Source organism: Mytilus trossulus, chromosome 1 (genome assembly GCF_036588685.1).
Source record: "Mytilus trossulus isolate FHL-02 chromosome 1, PNRI_Mtr1.1.1.hap1, whole genome shotgun sequence".
NCBI classification, from domain to species: Eukaryota; Metazoa; Mollusca; class Bivalvia; order Mytilida; family Mytilidae; genus Mytilus; species Mytilus trossulus.
This window is the reverse complement of record NC_086373.1, coordinates 65,504,398-65,524,907: the sequence shown is the minus strand read 5'-3', so window position 1 is coordinate 65,524,907 and position 20,510 is coordinate 65,504,398. Positions and strand designations below refer to the sequence as shown.

At 32.3% G+C, this 20,510-nt stretch overlaps 1 protein-coding gene across 1 annotated transcript; it reads left to right on the top strand.

Annotated features, from left to right (window-relative positions):
- Window positions 1-547: 547 nt before the first annotated feature.
- On the top strand, window positions 548-20,112 carry LOC134688432 (cadherin-23-like). Its single transcript, XM_063549182.1, has 13 exons — window positions 548-552; window positions 1,808-1,880; window positions 5,170-5,290; window positions 5,999-6,217; window positions 6,791-6,931; window positions 8,360-8,520; window positions 8,826-8,940; window positions 9,527-9,772; window positions 10,634-14,780; window positions 16,535-16,648; window positions 16,998-17,327; window positions 18,667-18,698; window positions 19,718-20,112. Exons 1-13 carry the CDS (start codon window positions 548-550, stop codon window positions 20,071-20,073), a joined length of 6,060 nt encoding a protein of 2,019 aa, XP_063405252.1. The 3' UTR covers window positions 20,074-20,112.
- Window positions 20,113-20,510: the final 398 nt, after the last annotated feature.

Here is a 20,510-nt window from a genome sequence, read left to right as displayed (position 1 = left end):
AAAGTGTTATAAATGCATTTAATTCTTTTTTAATGTTCAGTTGGAAATATTTGTCATTGATGGAGGAACGCCGCCATTAAAAGCAATCGTTACCTTAGATATAACCTTGACCCCAGTAAATGAGTTTAATCCTCAGTTTTTGTCTCTGCCAACTTCGTTAATACTGAATGAAGATACAGCTATAGGAACAATGATTCTGGATACAAAACCATTCGACCAGGACCTTGATGCGCAGAGAAAGAATCAGAAAACAAAATTAACCTTGACCTGTGAGTGATATTGTATTTTTACTTTGTATAGATATACAATATACCATTAACAATATACTTTATCTGGAAACCCACAGACACATATTTACATGTGTAACAAGAGACAAAATACATGGTCATAGTTATGGTTACAACAAAACAACGTTACCACATAATCATATACTTTAGAGTATAATTTCAATTTTTTAACTAATTTCTCAATAGACAGTGATAAGTTCTTAAGAACTTTGATATTGAAAACTGAAAGCAGTCGTTTCATTTTCTCAACACATGGATAAATGCGGTAATATTCTAAGGTACATTAATTTTGTACATGCAAATTACTTATAAATTCACGGTGTCGAATTTATTGATAAAATGATTGGACAAAAAATGTGTCGTTTACTTCCAAATTGTCATTTTGACAGCTATTTACTAACTTGATATTTTTGCTTTAAAATTAAAGATTTAATTCAAGATTCTAAATAAGAAAGTGAAAGGGTAGGTATGCAAGATAATGATATCAATTCAAAATTGAGAAATCCATTGGTGAGCAGTTTATAGATAACTTCGCCAGCTCTTTTTTATGAGTTTTTCAAGACCTCAAAAAATTTAAGCCTATAATTAAATACCTGCAACACTTTTTTATCATCGATTTTACCTGTATAAGAATCATCTTTTTGTGGATTGAATAAGTCAACTAATTGGTCCATACCTTTTATTTTACCTTCAATGTTGTCATTCTGTTTCTTTTTGTCGAGCCTGAGACTTTTGCCGCAAAAACGAGACAAAGCAAACCATTTTGTCGTCATCAGCGTCCACAATATTCAAAATGTAGTTAAAGTTCTTATTTTTTTTATAGCCTTCTTAATTTATCCTGAATTTGTACCAAACTTAAACAGAAGCTTGTTTATGATCATAAATTTATTTTCAAGATGTAAATTTTGTAAAAATAAAAATCAAGTTTTCCGCGTATTTTACTTATAATTGAACTAAAGTGTTCATGCCAGTTAATATAAAAAAGAAGATGTGGTATGATTGCCAATGAGACAACTATCCACAAAAGACAAAAATGACACAAACATTAACAACTATAGGTCACCGTACGGCCTTCAACAATGAGCAAAGCCGATACTGCATAGTCAGCTATAAAAGGCCCCGATAAGTCCAGGCGTGAATAAGTCCATGCTCTTAATCCAATATTTTTTGTTTGCACATGCGTATATTTGACTACTGCAGAATAATGAATTTTATCAAATCGCCGAAAATATTGTGTATAACAGTATAGTTTTTTTTAATGTAATGTCAGTTTTTATTTGTATTTTTATACTAATATTTTGATGTATGATATTGTTCTGTATTGGTATGTGACACTATAATAAAATATTCTGTCTGACTGTCTTATTATCAAATAGTGTTGTAAAATGCACAATATTACACTTTTTGGAATTAATGGCCGTACAATTATCTCCACACCATAAAATTATATCTAATGCATTTAACAGAATTTGTAATTCTTTTCCATCGATTGCTAGTAAAACCACATCATCAGCATAAAGCAAAATACAAACTTTTTCATTATCAATATCAATATCACACTCATATGATTTCAAGAATGAAACTTGGTCATTTATATATAGATGAAATAACAAAGGTGATAACGGACATCCTTCCTTGTTTAATAGATATGGGAAAATGTAGTGTGAGTGCCAATGAGACAACTCTCCATCCGAATAAAAATTTATTCAAGTAAACCATAACAGGTCAATGTACGGCCTTCAACATGGAGCCTTGGCTCACACCGAACAACAAGCTTTAAAGGGCCCCAAAATTAAAAGTGTAAAACCATTCAAACGGGAAAAGCACCGGTTTAATCTATATAAAAAAAAACGAGAAACGAGAAACACATATAAACCATTATTGTAAACATTAAACCATTCTAATAAATGGTATTAATCGTACTGAATATATAACATTTGAATAAATAGACTGTTTAGCAGCACAAAAATTTTCAGTCACACCCATTACATTCAACTTGGACCATAGTATATTTCTATTGATGGTATCATATGCCTTTTCAAAATCAATAAACGCACAAAATGTTATTTTACGAAGTTCTTTTCGACTTCAATTATGTTTGTAAGAGAAGACAATTGGTCTGTAGTGCTTCGATTTTGACGGAAATCATTTTGTTCGTCGACTTATATGTTATTGTCATCTATCCATTGCGTTAGCCTTTCGTTAAAAATATTATAATTTAGCTTATAAGAAACACAAGCTAATGGAATTCCTCTGTAAGACAAGGGGGCGCGCGGATCTGTCATGTTCGCATCATTAGTATTATATATTTAAAACTACAATACAATTAAATCACTTAGTCTAGTGATTATATGTACTACTTAAAAAGGTGATTATTAAAGAAAGACAACTCTTACTTCCAACCTTTGAGAAAGGTTGTATCACTATTTTATCATAATTCATTCCACTGATTTTCTGAATTATATATTTTCATATCAGCGTCCACGAGCCAAGGTGTATTTTACATTGATGAACTGACAGGAAGGCTTTATTTACGTCACCCACTAGATTATGAGACAGTACAACTACATGTTTTAATCATTAAAGTCGTCGATGAAAATCAGCCTCCTCAAAGATCAGCTACATTCAACCTCAATATAACAGTACACAATGTGAATGAGCATCCTCCTGTATGTAAAACAATAATCAATTATTAAGTTTAAATGAACAACAATTAAAGCCAAAATAGTAACAGCAATAAAAGCCAAAACAGTTAAAGCAAGAAAAAAGACAAAACAAAGAAAGAAAAGAATCATGGAAATAAAACATTTCTTTTAACCAACATATGATCATTATCTTAAACATGAGGAAACTATCATGTGTTAATCAACACTCAAGCTTATGATTAAAAAAATCCGTACTCTAGAAAAATGTGATTGGCATAAAAGACAATTAAAAAAGTCGGTCTTCAACACCGACAAAATCGATTTAACATTCATGAAAACGTATACGCCGGAACTAACTAAAGTATTTTGATACGTATTTAATATTGATAAGCTTTATTAATAGATCATTATACCATCCTCACATTTTGTTTCTTTCAAATAATCACGATAAAGTAATTACTGAAGTTAGGCACAGATGATTATACATTATAAATGTAATGTGACGATAACACAAATTATGTTTGAAAGAATTAAAAACATTTTGGATAAACAGACTACTAAGTAATTAAGAGACATTATATATGCTTTCCTAAATGAAGAAAGTGACAAAAATAAGAAAATACAAATAATAAACAGAAAAAAATTATAGACGATACCGGGGCCAATATGATGTACTTGTTCAACAATCTCATAATAATCAATTTAATAAAAAGGGGAAAATGAATATTATGATCAACACGAATATCATCAAAATTAATATGAATTCACAAAAGAGAGACGAAAGATACCAAAGGGACATTCAAATTCCTAAGTCGAAAATAAACTTTACAACGCCATGAAATTCTTTTTTTTAAATCCAAAAATTAACAACAGTGTATACAAAACACAACATAGAAAACTAAAGACTGAGCACCACGACATGTGTACATGTTCCAGATAGGTTAACATACCGTGTTGCTCTAGATGCACCAGGTTTACTGATAACGATGAGTTTGTATCGGTCATAAGTAATAATCGAGTAAAAGAATAATGTGTTTATGTCTACAACCAATGGAACATAACTATATTCATATATGGAATGAATAAGCATTGACGACAAATTATTAAATGATGCAATTCGTAATTCGATGACTTTGCAGGCAGGCCTCTGTTGTAATACCACCCTCGCGGAGTGGGTAGTATACCTTGTCCGTCCACTTGTTGTTACAAATTACGCAGTTTATATACCAAGGAATGATCGTATTGTTGATGTGGGATGTTTCATATATAATGATGAGTATAAATGCTAACAGATGCGCAAGGCTATCACCCATTTCTTGACGATGCGTTGATATTTTATAATTATACCTACTATTAGGTATGGACATGTTTTTGTGATCATGTCAGAATAATTTGAAATTTGATGCAGAATTTTACAAGAATAATTTATACAGAGTTAATGATTTTCAGTTCTGTTGAACTCTCTCTTCCTGTTTGACGAGGAGTATTTCGTCAGTTAAAGCGAAGGGTGTATTGACATGCAACTTCTAAGTGTTGAAGGTTTCTTTGTGGTATTTGGTTCCTTTTTCATTTTTGTTTTGTTTAGCGCGTTTGGTTTTGTTTCATTCACGTATACCTAATATCACATTTTATGTTTTCCCATTAAGAACCATTTGGTCAGCAATTTCCTAGAAAAAACAGCATTAACCTTTCTGTTTTGTTTGAAAGCGCACCATTAGTTCAGTAATTATTAGAATATTACTAACTATACATGTAAGAAAACAAAATGATGAGATACATGCATCTAACAAAATTATTGATTTAATAACAATTTAAACGGATATTTTGTTAATATTCTTTTGAACTTGTGATATAAACTTTAAATTACTTCATCATGTTAGATACAGACGATTCTTTCTCAATGCTGTCAACGATATGCACAAATCCAAAGAAAATTAACTATTCACTATTTTAAAACAAAAATACCAAACTCCAAGGTTAAATATAAAAGCGGAGTTCGAATAAACTGACAAAACCAAGCGCTTATCTTTAGCGATCAGTCTACATGTTTTCAACTACAAATGATTTATAAATGCTTGTCCGAATTCAAATTTTTAACACCAGTAATGAAAAATATATTATCTCCTCGGTTGCGGTTCTCGGCGAAAACGGGTGTTGTTTGTTGGCGTGGTCTGTTGTACTGGCTGCCCCAATATATTTAATAATACCTGATACACTTTTCATGTTTTATGTTCAAGGAATGTTCTTCACAAATTTATACTGTGAAAATAACTGAAACTAAACAAGTTGGTTCTTCATTAATACAACTGGATTGTAAAGATAAAGAATCTCAACACCTGATATACAAGCTATATAAAGGTTAGTAAAATTAAGTTATTTGATGGATTCCTTTGAATTTAAAAATAAAATTAGAAGTTTGCTGCGTTTAAAAATGGGAGAACAAATGAAAAGGGATAAAAAAAAATCTGACGTCAAATATAAACAGATAGACAGCGCCATTTCGAATATGAAGGGGAAAAAACGAGTCAAAATGAGCATATACAGACAACTTTAGATTGACAATTTTTGTTAAATACTGAGAGATAAAATTACTTAAATGTTAAAACTTGTAAAATACATACCCCAAAATTATCTTACTGTGGCAAGCGTGGGATGCGATATAAAAGAAGATTCATGTGTATTGCGTTGCTGGTTGCAACAATTGATTTTGTCACACAATATAGGAGTATAAATCGTTGATTTTTCTTTTTTGTACCTCTCACTTTCACATTTTTTGTTATACCGGATGCCTTTTATCAATGTAGTTTAATATACAACATGGGATTTCTTGTTGTTGCGAGACGTAGTATGATGACATGTAATTGTTCACATCTGTGTCTATTTCATTGGTTTTTATGAATGTTTGATTGCTTCATTACTCTCCTTGACAACACAAGTTTTCAAGAATTTTATAAACCACACTGCATCTATTTTTTTTAAATTCACAAATATTACTTATAATATATTTATGTCAAATTGTGAGACATTGCGTTCAGAAAGAAAATTGTTTTGGTCTCTTTAAAAAAGGTGATGCGACCAAATTTTCTATGGAAGATCACGGAGAGCTAAAACTCAAAAAAGAAATAGACACCGACAAAGAGGACAATTTCTGGACAGTAGAGGTTGAGGTCCGCGACCATGGAGTCCCTCGACTTGATACGTTTGTGCATATCAATATATTTGTTGAGGATGTTGACGATCATAAGCCGTTTTGGCATCCTGCAAATAATGGAACATATACAGTGTGTAAGTACAAATATAGTTAAGGTTTATGTACCCTTCTGTAGCCATTTTTGTACGAATTTTTCAAACCTCAGTTGTATCAAAACTACAGATATAATAATGAATAATAGAGATGGGCCATTTAGTACATATTCCAAGGGGAAACTTGATGCAAAGCATTATTTTTTACTGTTTCATTGCATTTGATAGAAAAAGAGGACTTTGTGGCAAATAAATCAAGATTTTTATAGAAAATCCACAGCCTTTATCCTTGTACTCTCATATTTGGCAATTTGATGACTAGTAGAAATAGGATTAATGCATGCAGTGCTAGCATTGATTTTTACAAATACAGCCACTAAACAGTTATTGTCTATATAACGTCTTTCCTCCGTGTGATTATTGGTTGTTTACACAGAAAATGTTATGAATGTCGTGTAACTTGTTCAAAATCAATAATATACATATTAAAGTTATTGCTTTATTATGCTTTTATACAACATTTCAAAGCTTTCTTTTTTAATTCATAGTCAAAGGTTAATTAAATGATAATTTAGAAGGAGTTATAAAGTAATTGAAATTTAAACTCTTTTGTAGCTATTATTGAAAATTCTGACGTTGGCACCTTTGTTGCCATGGTGACTGCTATAGATGATGACAGACCCGGAACAAAACATTCTAAAATCAAATATGCCATCGAAGACATGACAAAAGCATTTACTATTGAAAGCAATACTGGTATGGAATATAATTGACTTTATAAGAGGGGTAAAAGGGGAGGGTGTTTTTGAAATCAACAACTACTTGACCTGGTAAACGCTGATATTCTGGAACATCAAACGGAGGAACCAAATGTTAGCATTAGTGAAACTATTTAAGCATGCATAGCAACTGATGAAAATAAACGATGAAATTCAATGCGGAAGTATATTTTTTTTCTTATCAGATAGTCTAATGGTTTATATATAAATATGCACTTTACCTGTTAACAAGATGATCGGAAAAATTTGACAAACCTTTTGCTATTGAGTATGAATGGGTAAACTGCAAAATATACAAACTTGAAAGATATATAGATATTTTATCTTACTTCATTTTCAACCTGAATGTGTGCTGCTAAACTGTATAAAGCAGTAGCTGTGAGATAAGTACATATACACTAGTTCATAATGTTTATCTAATGAGTGTTTACTCTTTGACGTTTAGCAATTCCCAGTAACTTGTTTTTTTTTTACGGTGGATATTTATCTTTTACGATAACCTCCGTACGTCAATGATATATTTTCAATTAAAAAAATAATTTGAAAGCATATATTTAATAATATAAAAAAAATGTATAAATAAGCTAGGGACATATTACCAAATTGTAACAGCCGTTTGATCTCTGTTGCTTAAGGGTTTGGAAATATTATCTATTTATTCGTCTTTGGTCAATTTTCAATTTTAAGGGAAACAAACTAATTTTCAAGCATATATCAAATCCTATAAAAAGGTTCTTTATGTACAAGATTAGTTTATTTTTCAAATGGTATCATCGTATGATATCTGTTGCTAAAGGGGTTGAACATATTTCTTATTCTTCTTTTTAGTTTTATCAATATAAATGTTTTGAATGCTTCAAACTAATTTCTAGTATGTTTTATTTTATTGTACTACAGATAATATTACAAAGATAATTGTACGTTTTTATTGTAATTAAAAAAAAATTAATAGTGCTTTAAAATTGATGTATAGATAAAAAAACAATCGTCGATCCTGAACGTTGTAATATGTGAAGTAATATGGGTTTTTTAAAGTGTAGAACAAGCTATAACATTATTACTCAGAGTTATAGCCATTTCCCCTAACCATAACTGAGATAAGCTATGTATTTTATACAGGATGAGAATGACTGTGTTGTGTGCTACATAGTATCCGTTATTTATGTGCACGTGCATAATTTATATATACTGTTTCAAAAAAAATAACTATCGTTCTGTAATTTTATTTTTTTGTTATGCTGCAAAACGATTAGTTTTTTTCTATCAAATTTTTATATTAATCATGGTCCATTCAACTCAGAGTTTATTACAAGAAGTTGGAAAGTTAACATAATTTTTATTTTGTATACTGGTTTTGTGATGCTTTATTTATAATTTTTTGTTAATATATTTGTTTACATTCAAGGAAAAATAATTGTTGCTAGTCCAGATCTAGACCGAGAAGACAAAGACCACTACAAATTGTCTGTTTCAGCACATTCTTCAGATATGATATCAGAGAAAATATTTGGTGAAATTTCTATAAAGATTACGGATGAAAATGATAATTATCCAGTGTTTTCGCAGGTGAAACTAAATTTTTATATAGTGATATGGTAAAAAAAAGTACATTTCAGCTTTGGAGTCTTAAATTAGTCAAGATGAACCAATTACACACTTCAAGATCGTCTGCAGTCACAAATGAGATGTCTGTTTCTTGTTATACATGGTGCGATATGTTTCCGTTATATACTGGATCCTCTAGTAATACAAAGGCGGTTCTGCTTAGATATTTTCCTATTATGACCAACGTTTTTACATATTTTAAATACATGACAATATTCATTGTATTCTTCTATATCCATGATTTATTATAAGTTACTTTTTTTAAGGAAATATACTCTGCTGCTTGGCCTGAAGACACTAAAATAAATTCCGTTTTGCTCAGTGTTCGTGCTAGTGACGTCGATGAAGGCAGGAACAGAAAGATATCATACTCAATACAAGGTAACAATCGTTTCCTGTTATAGTTGATGTGTTTCCCTCAGTTTTAGTTTTCTCTCAATCGATTTACGACTTTCGAACAATTGTATACTACCGTTCCTCTTGTTTACGCTCCTATCTTTGTCGTTATATCTTTATCGCTTTCCAATAAATTTAATTAATGTATGAATAGTATGCCAGTGGCATATATATAGCATGATCATTCAAGACGAAAACATAACATTATTTGATGTAGTTGTGTACAATACTTTTTCAGACCGACTAATGAACGTTTAACTGACTAGGTTACAAGTTACTTATGTTTAAATATAATTGTCATCGCATCCAATTACAGTTGACTGAGTCTGAACCTAGAATACATCATGCTTAGTTTAAAAGCACCATATGCATTAAAGTTTAACGATTTGTGTTTTAAAGTTCGTACTTCCAATATGGTCAAAAATGAAACATATTTCTGCCACGCAACCATGATAAGAATATTATCCTTGTGGATTAAATTACGGACAGAATCAAAATTATATATGTTGATGATTCGTTCTTATCAATAATACAGCGTTCGTTAGGACTTTCTTTCTCTTTTAAATTTTAGATGGAAATATGGACGATGGCTGTCGAATGTCAGTTGACAAGAACTTAGGGAAAATATCAACGGATAGCCAATTCGATTATGAACGTAAACAATCGTGTTTTCTAACTGTTGTCGCTAGTGACGATGGCAACAAACCTTTGGTGGCGACAGCCAGCGTTTTGGTCAGTGTAACAGGCGTCAATGAATTCCCTCCAATGTTTGTTCGCCAATCCTATACTGTTTCCGTTCTAGAAGATATCACTTCAGGCAAGCCATTATATCTATATTAAAACAAAACTGTTAAAGTAATTAAGTGATAAACCCTCTTTGACTATTTTTTCATACCGAGTACAAATTTAAGTATTAGGAAATGCATATGATATTATGTAATAAGCAACCAACACCGATTATCTTTATGGTGAGATTTCCATTTATATATGTATGCAATGTTACTTTTAAATGATTATTCTTTATTTCAATTCTTTATGGAATGTAAATAGTATGAGCATGCAGTCAAACCTGCTTAAGAGACTATCTGTATTTTAAAAGAACTACACAAAGGGTTATGGTTCTTTCCCAGTTTCCGGTAGAAAATTTCAGCGACTGAATTTTTGGCTCTCCATTAGCACCAGTTGCGAGTACGGTCTTGAGAAACGATGATAATCCGTCGGAAGGGCACGATAGTTGTCTGACCCGTGTAAAGAAATTTCAATATATCTTGCATGTAAAAGACACCCTTGTAGATTTCGAAAAAAAGCAGGATGATGCCGCTACAAGGCAGCACTCTAACCCGCAATTTTGACAGGGATTAATATAAGTTGTAATAACTTGTTTCTTAATCCAGAACAAATAAATATGTTTAAACTAAGCAAAACCTGCAAGTGTGAACCATTAATTTTAGATCCTTCTTTAGCGGACGACATGAAGATTTATTTTGAAACGCTTTTCAAGATTAACTTCATTAAGAACGGTCAACCCCAGACATTTAAATGGAAGGGAGGTATACATACGTAGAAACGTTAGGAGCGGTATGACTTAAATAGAAACATATTTTGATTATCTTAAAACATGTACATGTAATACCATTTTATCACATCTTGTATTTATGTATAATCTGATTTGCAACAGGAACATCGATGACACAAGTGCAGGCAAATGATGAAGATCACGGCGAAGATGGGTTCATTACTTATTCTATAGCTACTCATTCAGACATTTTCACCGTAGACAAAGACAGTGGAATAATCCGACCAGTGATTGCATTAGACAGTGACACTACTGGTTCATATCTGGTAGAAGTTCATGCGATCGACCAATCAAAAACTGCTAAACAAACAGGAACAACGACTTTGACAGTAGTGGTTGATGATGTAAACGAAGTAGGTCCCTTGTGTAAAACAGTGGCAAGTGTAGAAGTACCTTCATCCTCTATCGTTGGAGATTTGGTTTACGAGTTAAAGTGTTCCGATTCAGATGTGGGACCAAATGGTGATTTGTCATATACTATTAACAAAGGCAATATCAATTTAGATTTTACAATCGACTCACAAGGTCACATAGTTGTGGCTAAAGTATTAAGCAAACCTTTCTACAACTTGGAGGTTGCCGTTTTCGATGGTGGGATTCCACCAAAGAAAAGTCCAGTTCATATCAAGGTAAATGTCATTGGAGAACCTGAATTTTTGCAGTTGCCAAAAACTTTAGATATAAATGAAGATGACAAGATAGGCGATGTCATATATGTCGTTAAATCTACGTCCAAATACCAGTTTATGAGATTTTCTATCAAATCTGGCAACAGTGATGGTGTATTTGGTATAAATGATGTAACAGGTGACATTTATTTAATATCTAATCTTGATCGAGAACAGACACCTTCATACTCACTTACATTGCAACTTACAGATATCATTTCAAAACTTACCTCTACAAGTTCTGTCAATATTCGGATTAAGGACTCCAACGATAACATACCAACATTCGATAACAGTTTCGACGAATTTTCAGTTATTGAAAATATTCCAATAAAAACTACCATAGGTCAGGTTTCAGCAAGGGATACAGATGAGGGAATTAATGCAGTAGTTGAATACTCCGTGCAATCAGGGAACATTGGAAATACGTTTACCTTATCAACAAAGGGGGAACTTATTTTAAACAAAGCATTAGATGCTGAAGCTATTGCAGATTATATTTTAACAATCATCGCGCATGATAAAGGCAAACCGTCTCTAACCGGAACCACAACAGTTGTCGTTCTTGTAAAGGACTTTGATGAATTTCCAATCACTTTTATAACTGGCAATCCTTTTAAATATACAATACCTGAAAATGCTCCTCTTGGTGCATATATTTTAGCAGTTAAGGCGGAAGATCCAGATAAAGGTGCGCAAATACATTACCAAATAACAGACGGGAATGATGGTTCTTTTAATATTGATAGTAAATCAGGGAACATAATACTAGGTAGACGTGTGGACCGTGAAAACGTTCCGGAATATAACTTGACAGTAGTAGCTGACAATGGGGCAGGTGACAAAACATCAACAGTTGTGGCGATTACCGTGTCTGATATAAATGACCATGACCCATATTGTCAGCAACATTTCATATCAGCAAATGTACATGAAAACGAGACTAGTGGTACCATAGTAACGAACATAAAGTGTGATGACAAAGATATTGCAGAAAATGCAAATTTGATGTATAGCATTATATCTGGAAATACCGGAAACGGTTTCCGATTGAACAACACTTACATTGTCGTAAATAGTCCACTTGATTACGAAACCATTAATAATTACATAATTGGGATAGAGGTTAAGGATCAAGGGAGTCCTCCGAGGTCATCGACCATTCTGGTTACAGTTGACGTTTTTCCGTTTTATAAATCGCCTAAACTTTACGAAACAAAGGTAAAAATAAATATCAGTGAAGGTATAATTGTTGGAACTACAGTTTACGACATTGATGCTACTTTGAATGGGGCAACGGAAGGGACGTGGAACATACCTGGAGATTTAGAGTACGTTTTACAAAGTTTAAATGACGCAAAATATTTTTCTACAGACTTTAATACTGGGGAAATTATTATATCTGGAAATCTAGACAGAGAAAACATAAAACGTCATAAGTTAATTGTCAAATGCGTAAACAGATATAATAGAAATTTGTATGATATTTTGACTATTGAAATTGACGTGTTCGATGTTAATGATAATTCGCCTTTCTTTTCGAACGCTGCTTACATCTTCCTCGTTGACGAAGATGCAAATATAAGTTCCTCGGTAGGAAAAGTAGAGGCTGTTGATTATGATATCAATGAAAACGCTGATTTAGAATATGACATCGTTGCTGGTGAGCATTCAGATTCGTTTGTCATTAACTCAACTTCTGGAATAATATCCGTCAACAACTCCCTTAACGCGTCAGTACAGAAGGGTTATGTAATGTCTGTTGAAGTTACTGACAACGGCAGTCCAAGACGTAGTAGTAGAGCTAAGGTTATGATTAAGGTCAACGATATAAACAACCATAAGCCTCGTTTTCGACAAACTATGTATTATGTTGATGTTCGGGAAGATGTTGATATCGGAGACATCATCTATCAACTACAAGCAGATGACCCTGATCTTGATTTAAATGGCAAGGTGACATATTCAATAGAATCTGGGAATGATGAAATAAACTTCGGAATACATTTGCAAGAAGGTCATATCTATATATCTGAAAAACTTGATAGAGAAAAAAACGAAACGTATAATATGAAAATAATTGCCAAAGATGGTGGTGTTCCATCTAAAACATCGACAACATCATTACGTGTAACTGTAATTGATGTTAATGACAACAATCCAATATTTTCGCGCGCGATTTATGATGTAAAAATTGATAGATTTATTACAGCAGGAAAAGTGATTGCAAAAGTTCATGCAACCGATTCCGATAAAGATTTAAATTCAAAAATTGATTTCTTTATAATTGATGGGAATGAAGATAATTTCATTTTGATAAATATAAGCACTGGAGAAATAAAGACGAATGCGTTTCTTCATATGGCAGCAGATTTTCACAAAATTGTAATTAAAGCAGCAGATAACGGATATCCTAGGCTAAGTGCGACGGCTAAAGTAAATATAGCAATTTATCCTTCCGTAATTAATCAAGGATCTCATTTTGAATTCAGTGTACTAGAAAATGTTTCAATAGGAACCTATGTTGGCAAAGTACTACAGGATAATATTCATGGTCAACAAGGTCAAGCATATTTTAGTTTATTAGGTGGAGACAGTATTGGTTTATTTTCAATCGAGCAGGCTAGCGGAATATTAAGAACAGAGGAGTTTTTCGACAGAGAGGATGTAGATGAGTACTTTTTAACCATTTCAATCGTAGACAGACTAAATAATAAAACAAACTATCATAAATTAGTTCATGTTATAATTGACGACATAAATGATAGCAATCCATGGTTTTTAATGCCATATAGAGAAATTTCTGTGGTAGAAAATAGTCCAGTCGGTTTGCCTGTCGTACAGTTTTCGGTAACAGATGATGACATCAATGAAAATGGAAATATTACTTTGTCCATTGACCCCTCAGATCCGCTGGCAAATGCTCTTTTTGAAATGAACAATGATAAATCTATGCTTGTCCTTAAAATTATACCGGATTATGAAATGATTTCTGATCTAGCATTAACTGTATTTGCTGAGGATGCAGGCTATCCCCCAAGAACGGCAACAGCTGAAGTAGTGGTTAATATTATAGATGTCAAGGATACCAAACCATACGAGGATAAACCTGCTACTTATTTTTCATTAGAATGTGCATTAAATGCACATAATGGCGAAAGTTTAACAACATTCACACCTCATGATTTCGGAATATACCAGTCATTAGCAGACCCCGTAAAGTTTGTAACCATGAATAAAGGAGGTGTGTTTGACATACACCCGGATAGGGGCGACTTGTATGTTCAGAATGAAAACTTTTTATACAGGGATACTCGATATGTAATGTGGGGTATAGTTCAAGCAAAGACGAATGGTACATGGAATAGTGCTGCTGGTGTCATTCGTGTAGATACATTGATTCCAAACCAACATATGGTGATAATAGAGCATGATGTTCCAGTTACTACTGTCAGGGCACAAAGGTGTGACTATAAAAATTGTTTAAACAAAATCATCAAACTTTCAGGTACCATGCTTATAAAAGAGGGACGAAAGATACCAAAGGGACAGTCAAACTCAGAAATCGAAAATAAACTGACAACGCCATGGCTAAAATTGAAAAAGACAAACAGACAAACAATAGTACACATGACACATTATATAAAACTAAAGAATAAATAACACGAGCCCCACCAAAAACTAGGTGTGATCTCATGTGCTCCGGAAGGGTAAGCAGATCCTGTTTCACATGTGGCACCCATCGTGTTGCTTATGTGATAACAAATCCGGTAAATAGTCGAATTCGGTAGGTCACATTCATGAAAGGGTAGAGGATTGTAGTTATGACGTAAGGAACATATTCGATATAATTTGTGAAACGGTTATTCCATAACTGTCAACCAACTTGTACTGGCGTCCGTAAAATTTACGAAGGGATGATTTCAACTTCACCATTTGGAACTCTTGGTTAAATAGCTTCCTTGTGAGCAACACCCCTATAAAAAAATCATGATAGGAAATGCAAGTGCGGGAATATCGTATCAATTGGGAGATATTTACTCCGCATGCAGATGCTACTGGAATGTTGCTACTTAGAAACGGAAAGTTCATAATTGGAAAGCTGAAATCATCTCTTTTGTCGTAAAGTTTTGTTTTCAACCGACCCTCATTGTCAAAATATAGATGTAAGTCAAAATATAAGGCCGACTTTGAAACAGAGTGATCCTTTACAAAGTAGGATTTATCCCTCCCTAAGACAAGATACTTGTATCTACGTTGGCCATTCTTTTTTATGAAGCAGACCAATACCAATCCTTTCAATTTGTCTTTTAGTTTGGAATGTGGAATACTTGTGTAAAGAGTAGAAAAGTCAACTGTTTTAATACTATTACAAGATGAAAGAGAGTTAGATTGTATGTACTCAGGGGCGCGGTACGTCTACGAAAGACTTATCGGTAACGCTCAAATCAAAAAGTTAAAAGGACAAATGAAGTACTTGAAAATGTACTGAGCTACGTGGATTTCTCTGTATTGCACGTTGTCAAGACGAAATAAAAATTTATCAAAGGCTACAGTAATGTCCGAATCAACAATTTAGAATGGCTAGTAGATAAACTCAATGAATATGAAACAAATATTCTTTAGTTCATTGTACACGATGAGGGGAATACAAATGCTGCAGTTTAAGTTATATTCTTTATATATAAAATAAATTTATCAATAAATGTCAATAATATTTCTTCTCTTGTAACATCCGTTGGAGGAGGGTTGTTGGTTAGCAAATGCCCCCTTTTCCAATATATTATATTTTCTTTCAATTAATCTAATATTTCAGAAATTGGATTGAAATATTGTTTCAATGTTATTCATATTCATATGTAACGAATATTATTTTTTGTTTTTATTATTTCTTACTGTTTTGTAATTTTTTTCTCATTCATTAAAGCTTTCAAACAAGACTGATTTCAGTTGCAAATGGTCTTTGGATATTCTAAATGAGGTTTGATTGATGAATATGAAATTTTAACTGTACATACAAGAAGTAGATAGGCCCGAATTAAAGCACTCAATTTAGACTGCCATCGGAAATTATGGTATGTTGAAAAGGAACTATGAATTGGCGTTTCAATGGAATATTCAAAGAGTTGTTTGAAGAACCCTTGAACGGGCAAAGATAACTTTACTTCACCTACACAAGTTATAAATTAAAAAATCCGATCCCGATGTAGCGGTGTATCTTGGCATCCATTTTAAGAAAATAGTCAACTAACCCTCAAAAACGGTATAATACGGAGTACTTTATTTTAATATGAGTGATAAATCAAACGTGAATATTTTAAAATGTTTTTTTTAGGAATATGTTAAAGTATGCATTGCAGGCATTATTTCCTCTAGAAAATCGAGTTGGGATATGGGATATAATAGACGAAGATACTGTCGTGGGCAGACGAAAATTGTTGTCAACAAGGTAAGATTCTCGTAAATGTATATAATTATATGTAATCAGGAAAATTAAATCTAATATTGTTCTTCATAATACTTTTTGGTAATTTACACTGTTTACTCAATATAAGCATATCCCAGACAACTTTAGCAACACGTACAAGTACGAAAAGGGAACAGTACGTTTTTCTGACATTACGACACATATTTAGGTAAACAGATTAAATACCTTAAATTAAGCACTCCACTTGTATTCAATGAAGTTTGTAACGGACTAATTTTGTTTATTATTATTTGTTATCTGTTTTAAAGCTAAAATAGCTAAACATATACAAAACAAATTGATATATCCACTCCTTTTGTCTTTATTTCAGATCGAAATCCCTAGTATACGTTGTAAAAGATCGGACAACGGATACTTTAGAAGGGGTTCAGAAAGAAAAATCATTCTTAACGCAAAATGACATTTTGAAAGTCCTTCGTCGATCAGATGATGGTACACCAGCATACCCTCTCGAATCTAAATCATTTGATACCTTTCCTGTAAATTCGGTTAGTCCGTACAGACAGGAAGAACCTTCCCCGCCATCTTGGTTCCAGACAGATGTAGGAATAGCTGTCGTATTGACCATCATCTTCAGTTTGATTTTATTAGCCACTATATTGTCGTTATATTTCTATTGCACCAGAGAAAGTTCAGAGGGGTATGAAATATTTATACAATATTCTACTGTTTTAATGTTTGTCATGACAATGCGTTGATCATTATAGTTTACAAAATGAGACGAATACTTAAATTTATTTGTAACTCTAATATTTGTCGCTGATATGTGTCGGCTTCAGTCAAAACTATTACGTTAAATTTGTAAAATGAAAATAACGTCGTCCCATTTAGTATCATCAGCTCAGTAGTGAGATTCTGTTCTGATATAACACATAATTGGTGATGTCATTTTCTATTAAGTTACTAGTCAACATGTAAGATTTATACGAAATACCTATGTTTTTCTTTGCAATAACAAAGATGGCCTTATTCAAAATGTGCACATGCAACTTTTTGAGAGTTTTTTGCTTTAAGTGATCTTCACCTTTATAATTGATTTATCTATCTAGTTGTGAAATGTGAGTGCCAGTGATGAGCCAAATCACTATTATTATTATTATAGCATTTTCAAATAAATCCCCGAACAAGCATTGCAGCCCGACTAATTAAGTGTTTGCTCCCTTAATAATTGATTACCGAAGTAGGTGTACTAGTATGCACTTGATGGACAAATACTATCTTGTACATAAATTAATCCGTTTATAGTTTTCTTGTTTAAATCATTTTTATATTTGTCATTTCTTGGCTATTTATATGTGACTTTATGCGGTTTATGCTTTGTGTAGTGTTGAAAACTGGATGATGACCTATAGTTTTTAATTTCTGTGTGCTTTGGTTTCTTGTGCAAAGTTGTCTCATTTGCAAGCATACACATCGTCATTTTTTATACTTCCTGAATTTGTGGCGCTCCATTACATCATGCTTTTATCATAGTTAAACAGAATTTGCAAGGCGGATAAACGTCAAGACGGATAAACGTATCAAAAAAGTAAAATCACAAAAATACTGTATAGGAAAATTAAAAAAGGAAAGTCCTTAATCAAACGGCAAAATCAAAAGCTCACAAATGGATATACACAACGGTCATATTCCTGACTTGGTACAGGCATTTTCTTATGTTAAAAGTATAAAATGTTTGCATGGTTGATTTCGCACATTCCTCAATTTTAACATTAACATTGCAAAATAAGTATAAATGCATTATCATATAGACGTCAAATCGCAATTCTAATATGACGAACCATTTCTTAAATTATAAGATACTAAATTCTTCATTGTTCTTTTTGAAAACAGAAAAAGGTTAAATTTATTTGTAATATTGATAAGAGGAAAAATGTCATTATGGTCTTTGTAAATGTGAAATTAGCGTAGTTATTAATAATTACCCTAAAACTACTAAAACAAGTTAGTATTTGCGAATTGCTTTTTGTCTTTTTTAGATTTGTTGGATCATCAAAACTTTTTATTAAATGTAAGTGGATTTCTATGGTGATACTATTATAAAAAATAGACATATTTAAGATAGTCTTTTAATTACTAACTATGAAAGCAAACAAGACCTTGCTTGAAAAGAATGACGGTAGATCCCAAAGGGATAATCAAAATCAAAGTCGTACAATATGACAACGCCATGACAATGAACGAAAAAAAAAGACAATCAAGATACACAACAGTATACAAAACACAATACAACAACGAAAACTATAAACTAAGCAACAGAAATACCACAAAAAAATACCAGTTGTAATTTCTGATGCTTCAAAAAGGCGAGCAGATCCTGATTCACAAATAGAATAGATTCGCCTAACAGTGAAGATTCGACGACACGTAGGAATCCGTTCTGTCATATGTTGCGTCTTCGCTGACACTATTTGTTAATCCTTAAACAGATTGACAGATATCAATCACCCATATATGCACAGTATCTTCGAAATTCTATCGGACAGGAAGTTGTACACCACCAATCTTTTACATTTGGTCTGAGTGATAGTTTTTAGTGTCTATACTAAAGCAGGGACTTCGCCATATCTGTTCATACATCTACAATTAATTGCTTTGTTAATCACGGTATGCATTTTTTATTGGAAGACAAACAGTTATAATTTTGTCAAAATTTTACAATTTGGTATGACAATAAAAACAGACCTGCTCATTCCAAATCTCCTTAATTATGCTTATCACCTTTAAAATTTACGATTAGGGCTTTTCAAACTGAACAAAATAGATTTTTTTTATCACTGAATTAAATATTCAAAGGTGCAACAAAATGACACTTTCTTTAAACTGCAGCATGATAATTATTCAAAGTTCGTATACAAATATAGCTCATTTTCTAAGATTTATTAGACTTGGGTTTAGGATAATATTTCGTTTTCATTAAATTAATTATTAATAAGTATACATTCTTGTCGATTTGATATCATTTTAGTATTAATAATACGAACTTATTTATTTATTCGTTTATAACTCGGTGTTGTTGTTTTTTGCTAGTTCCAAGCGATAGTGACATGTTATCTGACCAAGACTATCCAGACAACAGACATTCACGGCTGTTCAAACCATGGAACGCATCGTGCACGTCAATAAATGGTACACAAAATGAATACATAACTAGACAAGAACGATGGGAAGACATGCTTGACAAGGCAGGATTAGGATTTCAGACTTTGAGAAAACCAGTGGGACCGCCTATGCCATATCATCTTAATCGAACCAAAAGTGATTTAACACAAAAGAAGCTCAACCCCTGGATATTTAAATATAGAGATGACAAACCGGATGTCGATCAACTGAATAATTCTTTAACTGCCTATTCAACGAAAGTACAAAGGTACAGCGATTATTGACACGACTTTGCCTTAAATGTCTAAATTATATTATCTCTTTGTTAGAGAAGGCGACAAATGCTTACTGTAATGTTTACTATAGTGACATTAAATTTATAAATTAATAGAAACAAATAAATTGACAATTTTCTTCTCAATTAAGCAGTGTTTTGTTTTTAAAAACACTATTTGCATAAGTTTTCCATTTATCTAGTACATAGTTAAGCAGAACTGTAAGATATCAAGTTGACGACATGGGTATCTTCAAGTTGGATGTAGAAAATGTATATCGTCCGATTTTTAAAAATAAAATTACCACGGACGAAAAACATATCAATCTATTAGTTCAGTAATTTTCGTGTCTGCCTTTCCATTATGTGACTCAAGCAAAAATTCCAAAAGATGGGTAACAATTGTTTCGAAAAGAGAAAATCGAGTGCATCTTTTTATGTTAGGGC

Excerpts from the sequence above, each read along its gene's own strand:
- LOC134688432 (XM_063549182.1), top strand. Across the intron at positions 6,218-6,790 it reads TAATGGAACATATACAGTGT|CTATTATTGAAAATTCTGAC; the intron begins GTAAGTACAAAT and ends ACTCTTTTGTAG. Across the intron at positions 6,932-8,359 it reads TACTATTGAAAGCAATACTG|GAAAAATAATTGTTGCTAGT; the intron begins GTATGGAATATA and ends TTTACATTCAAG.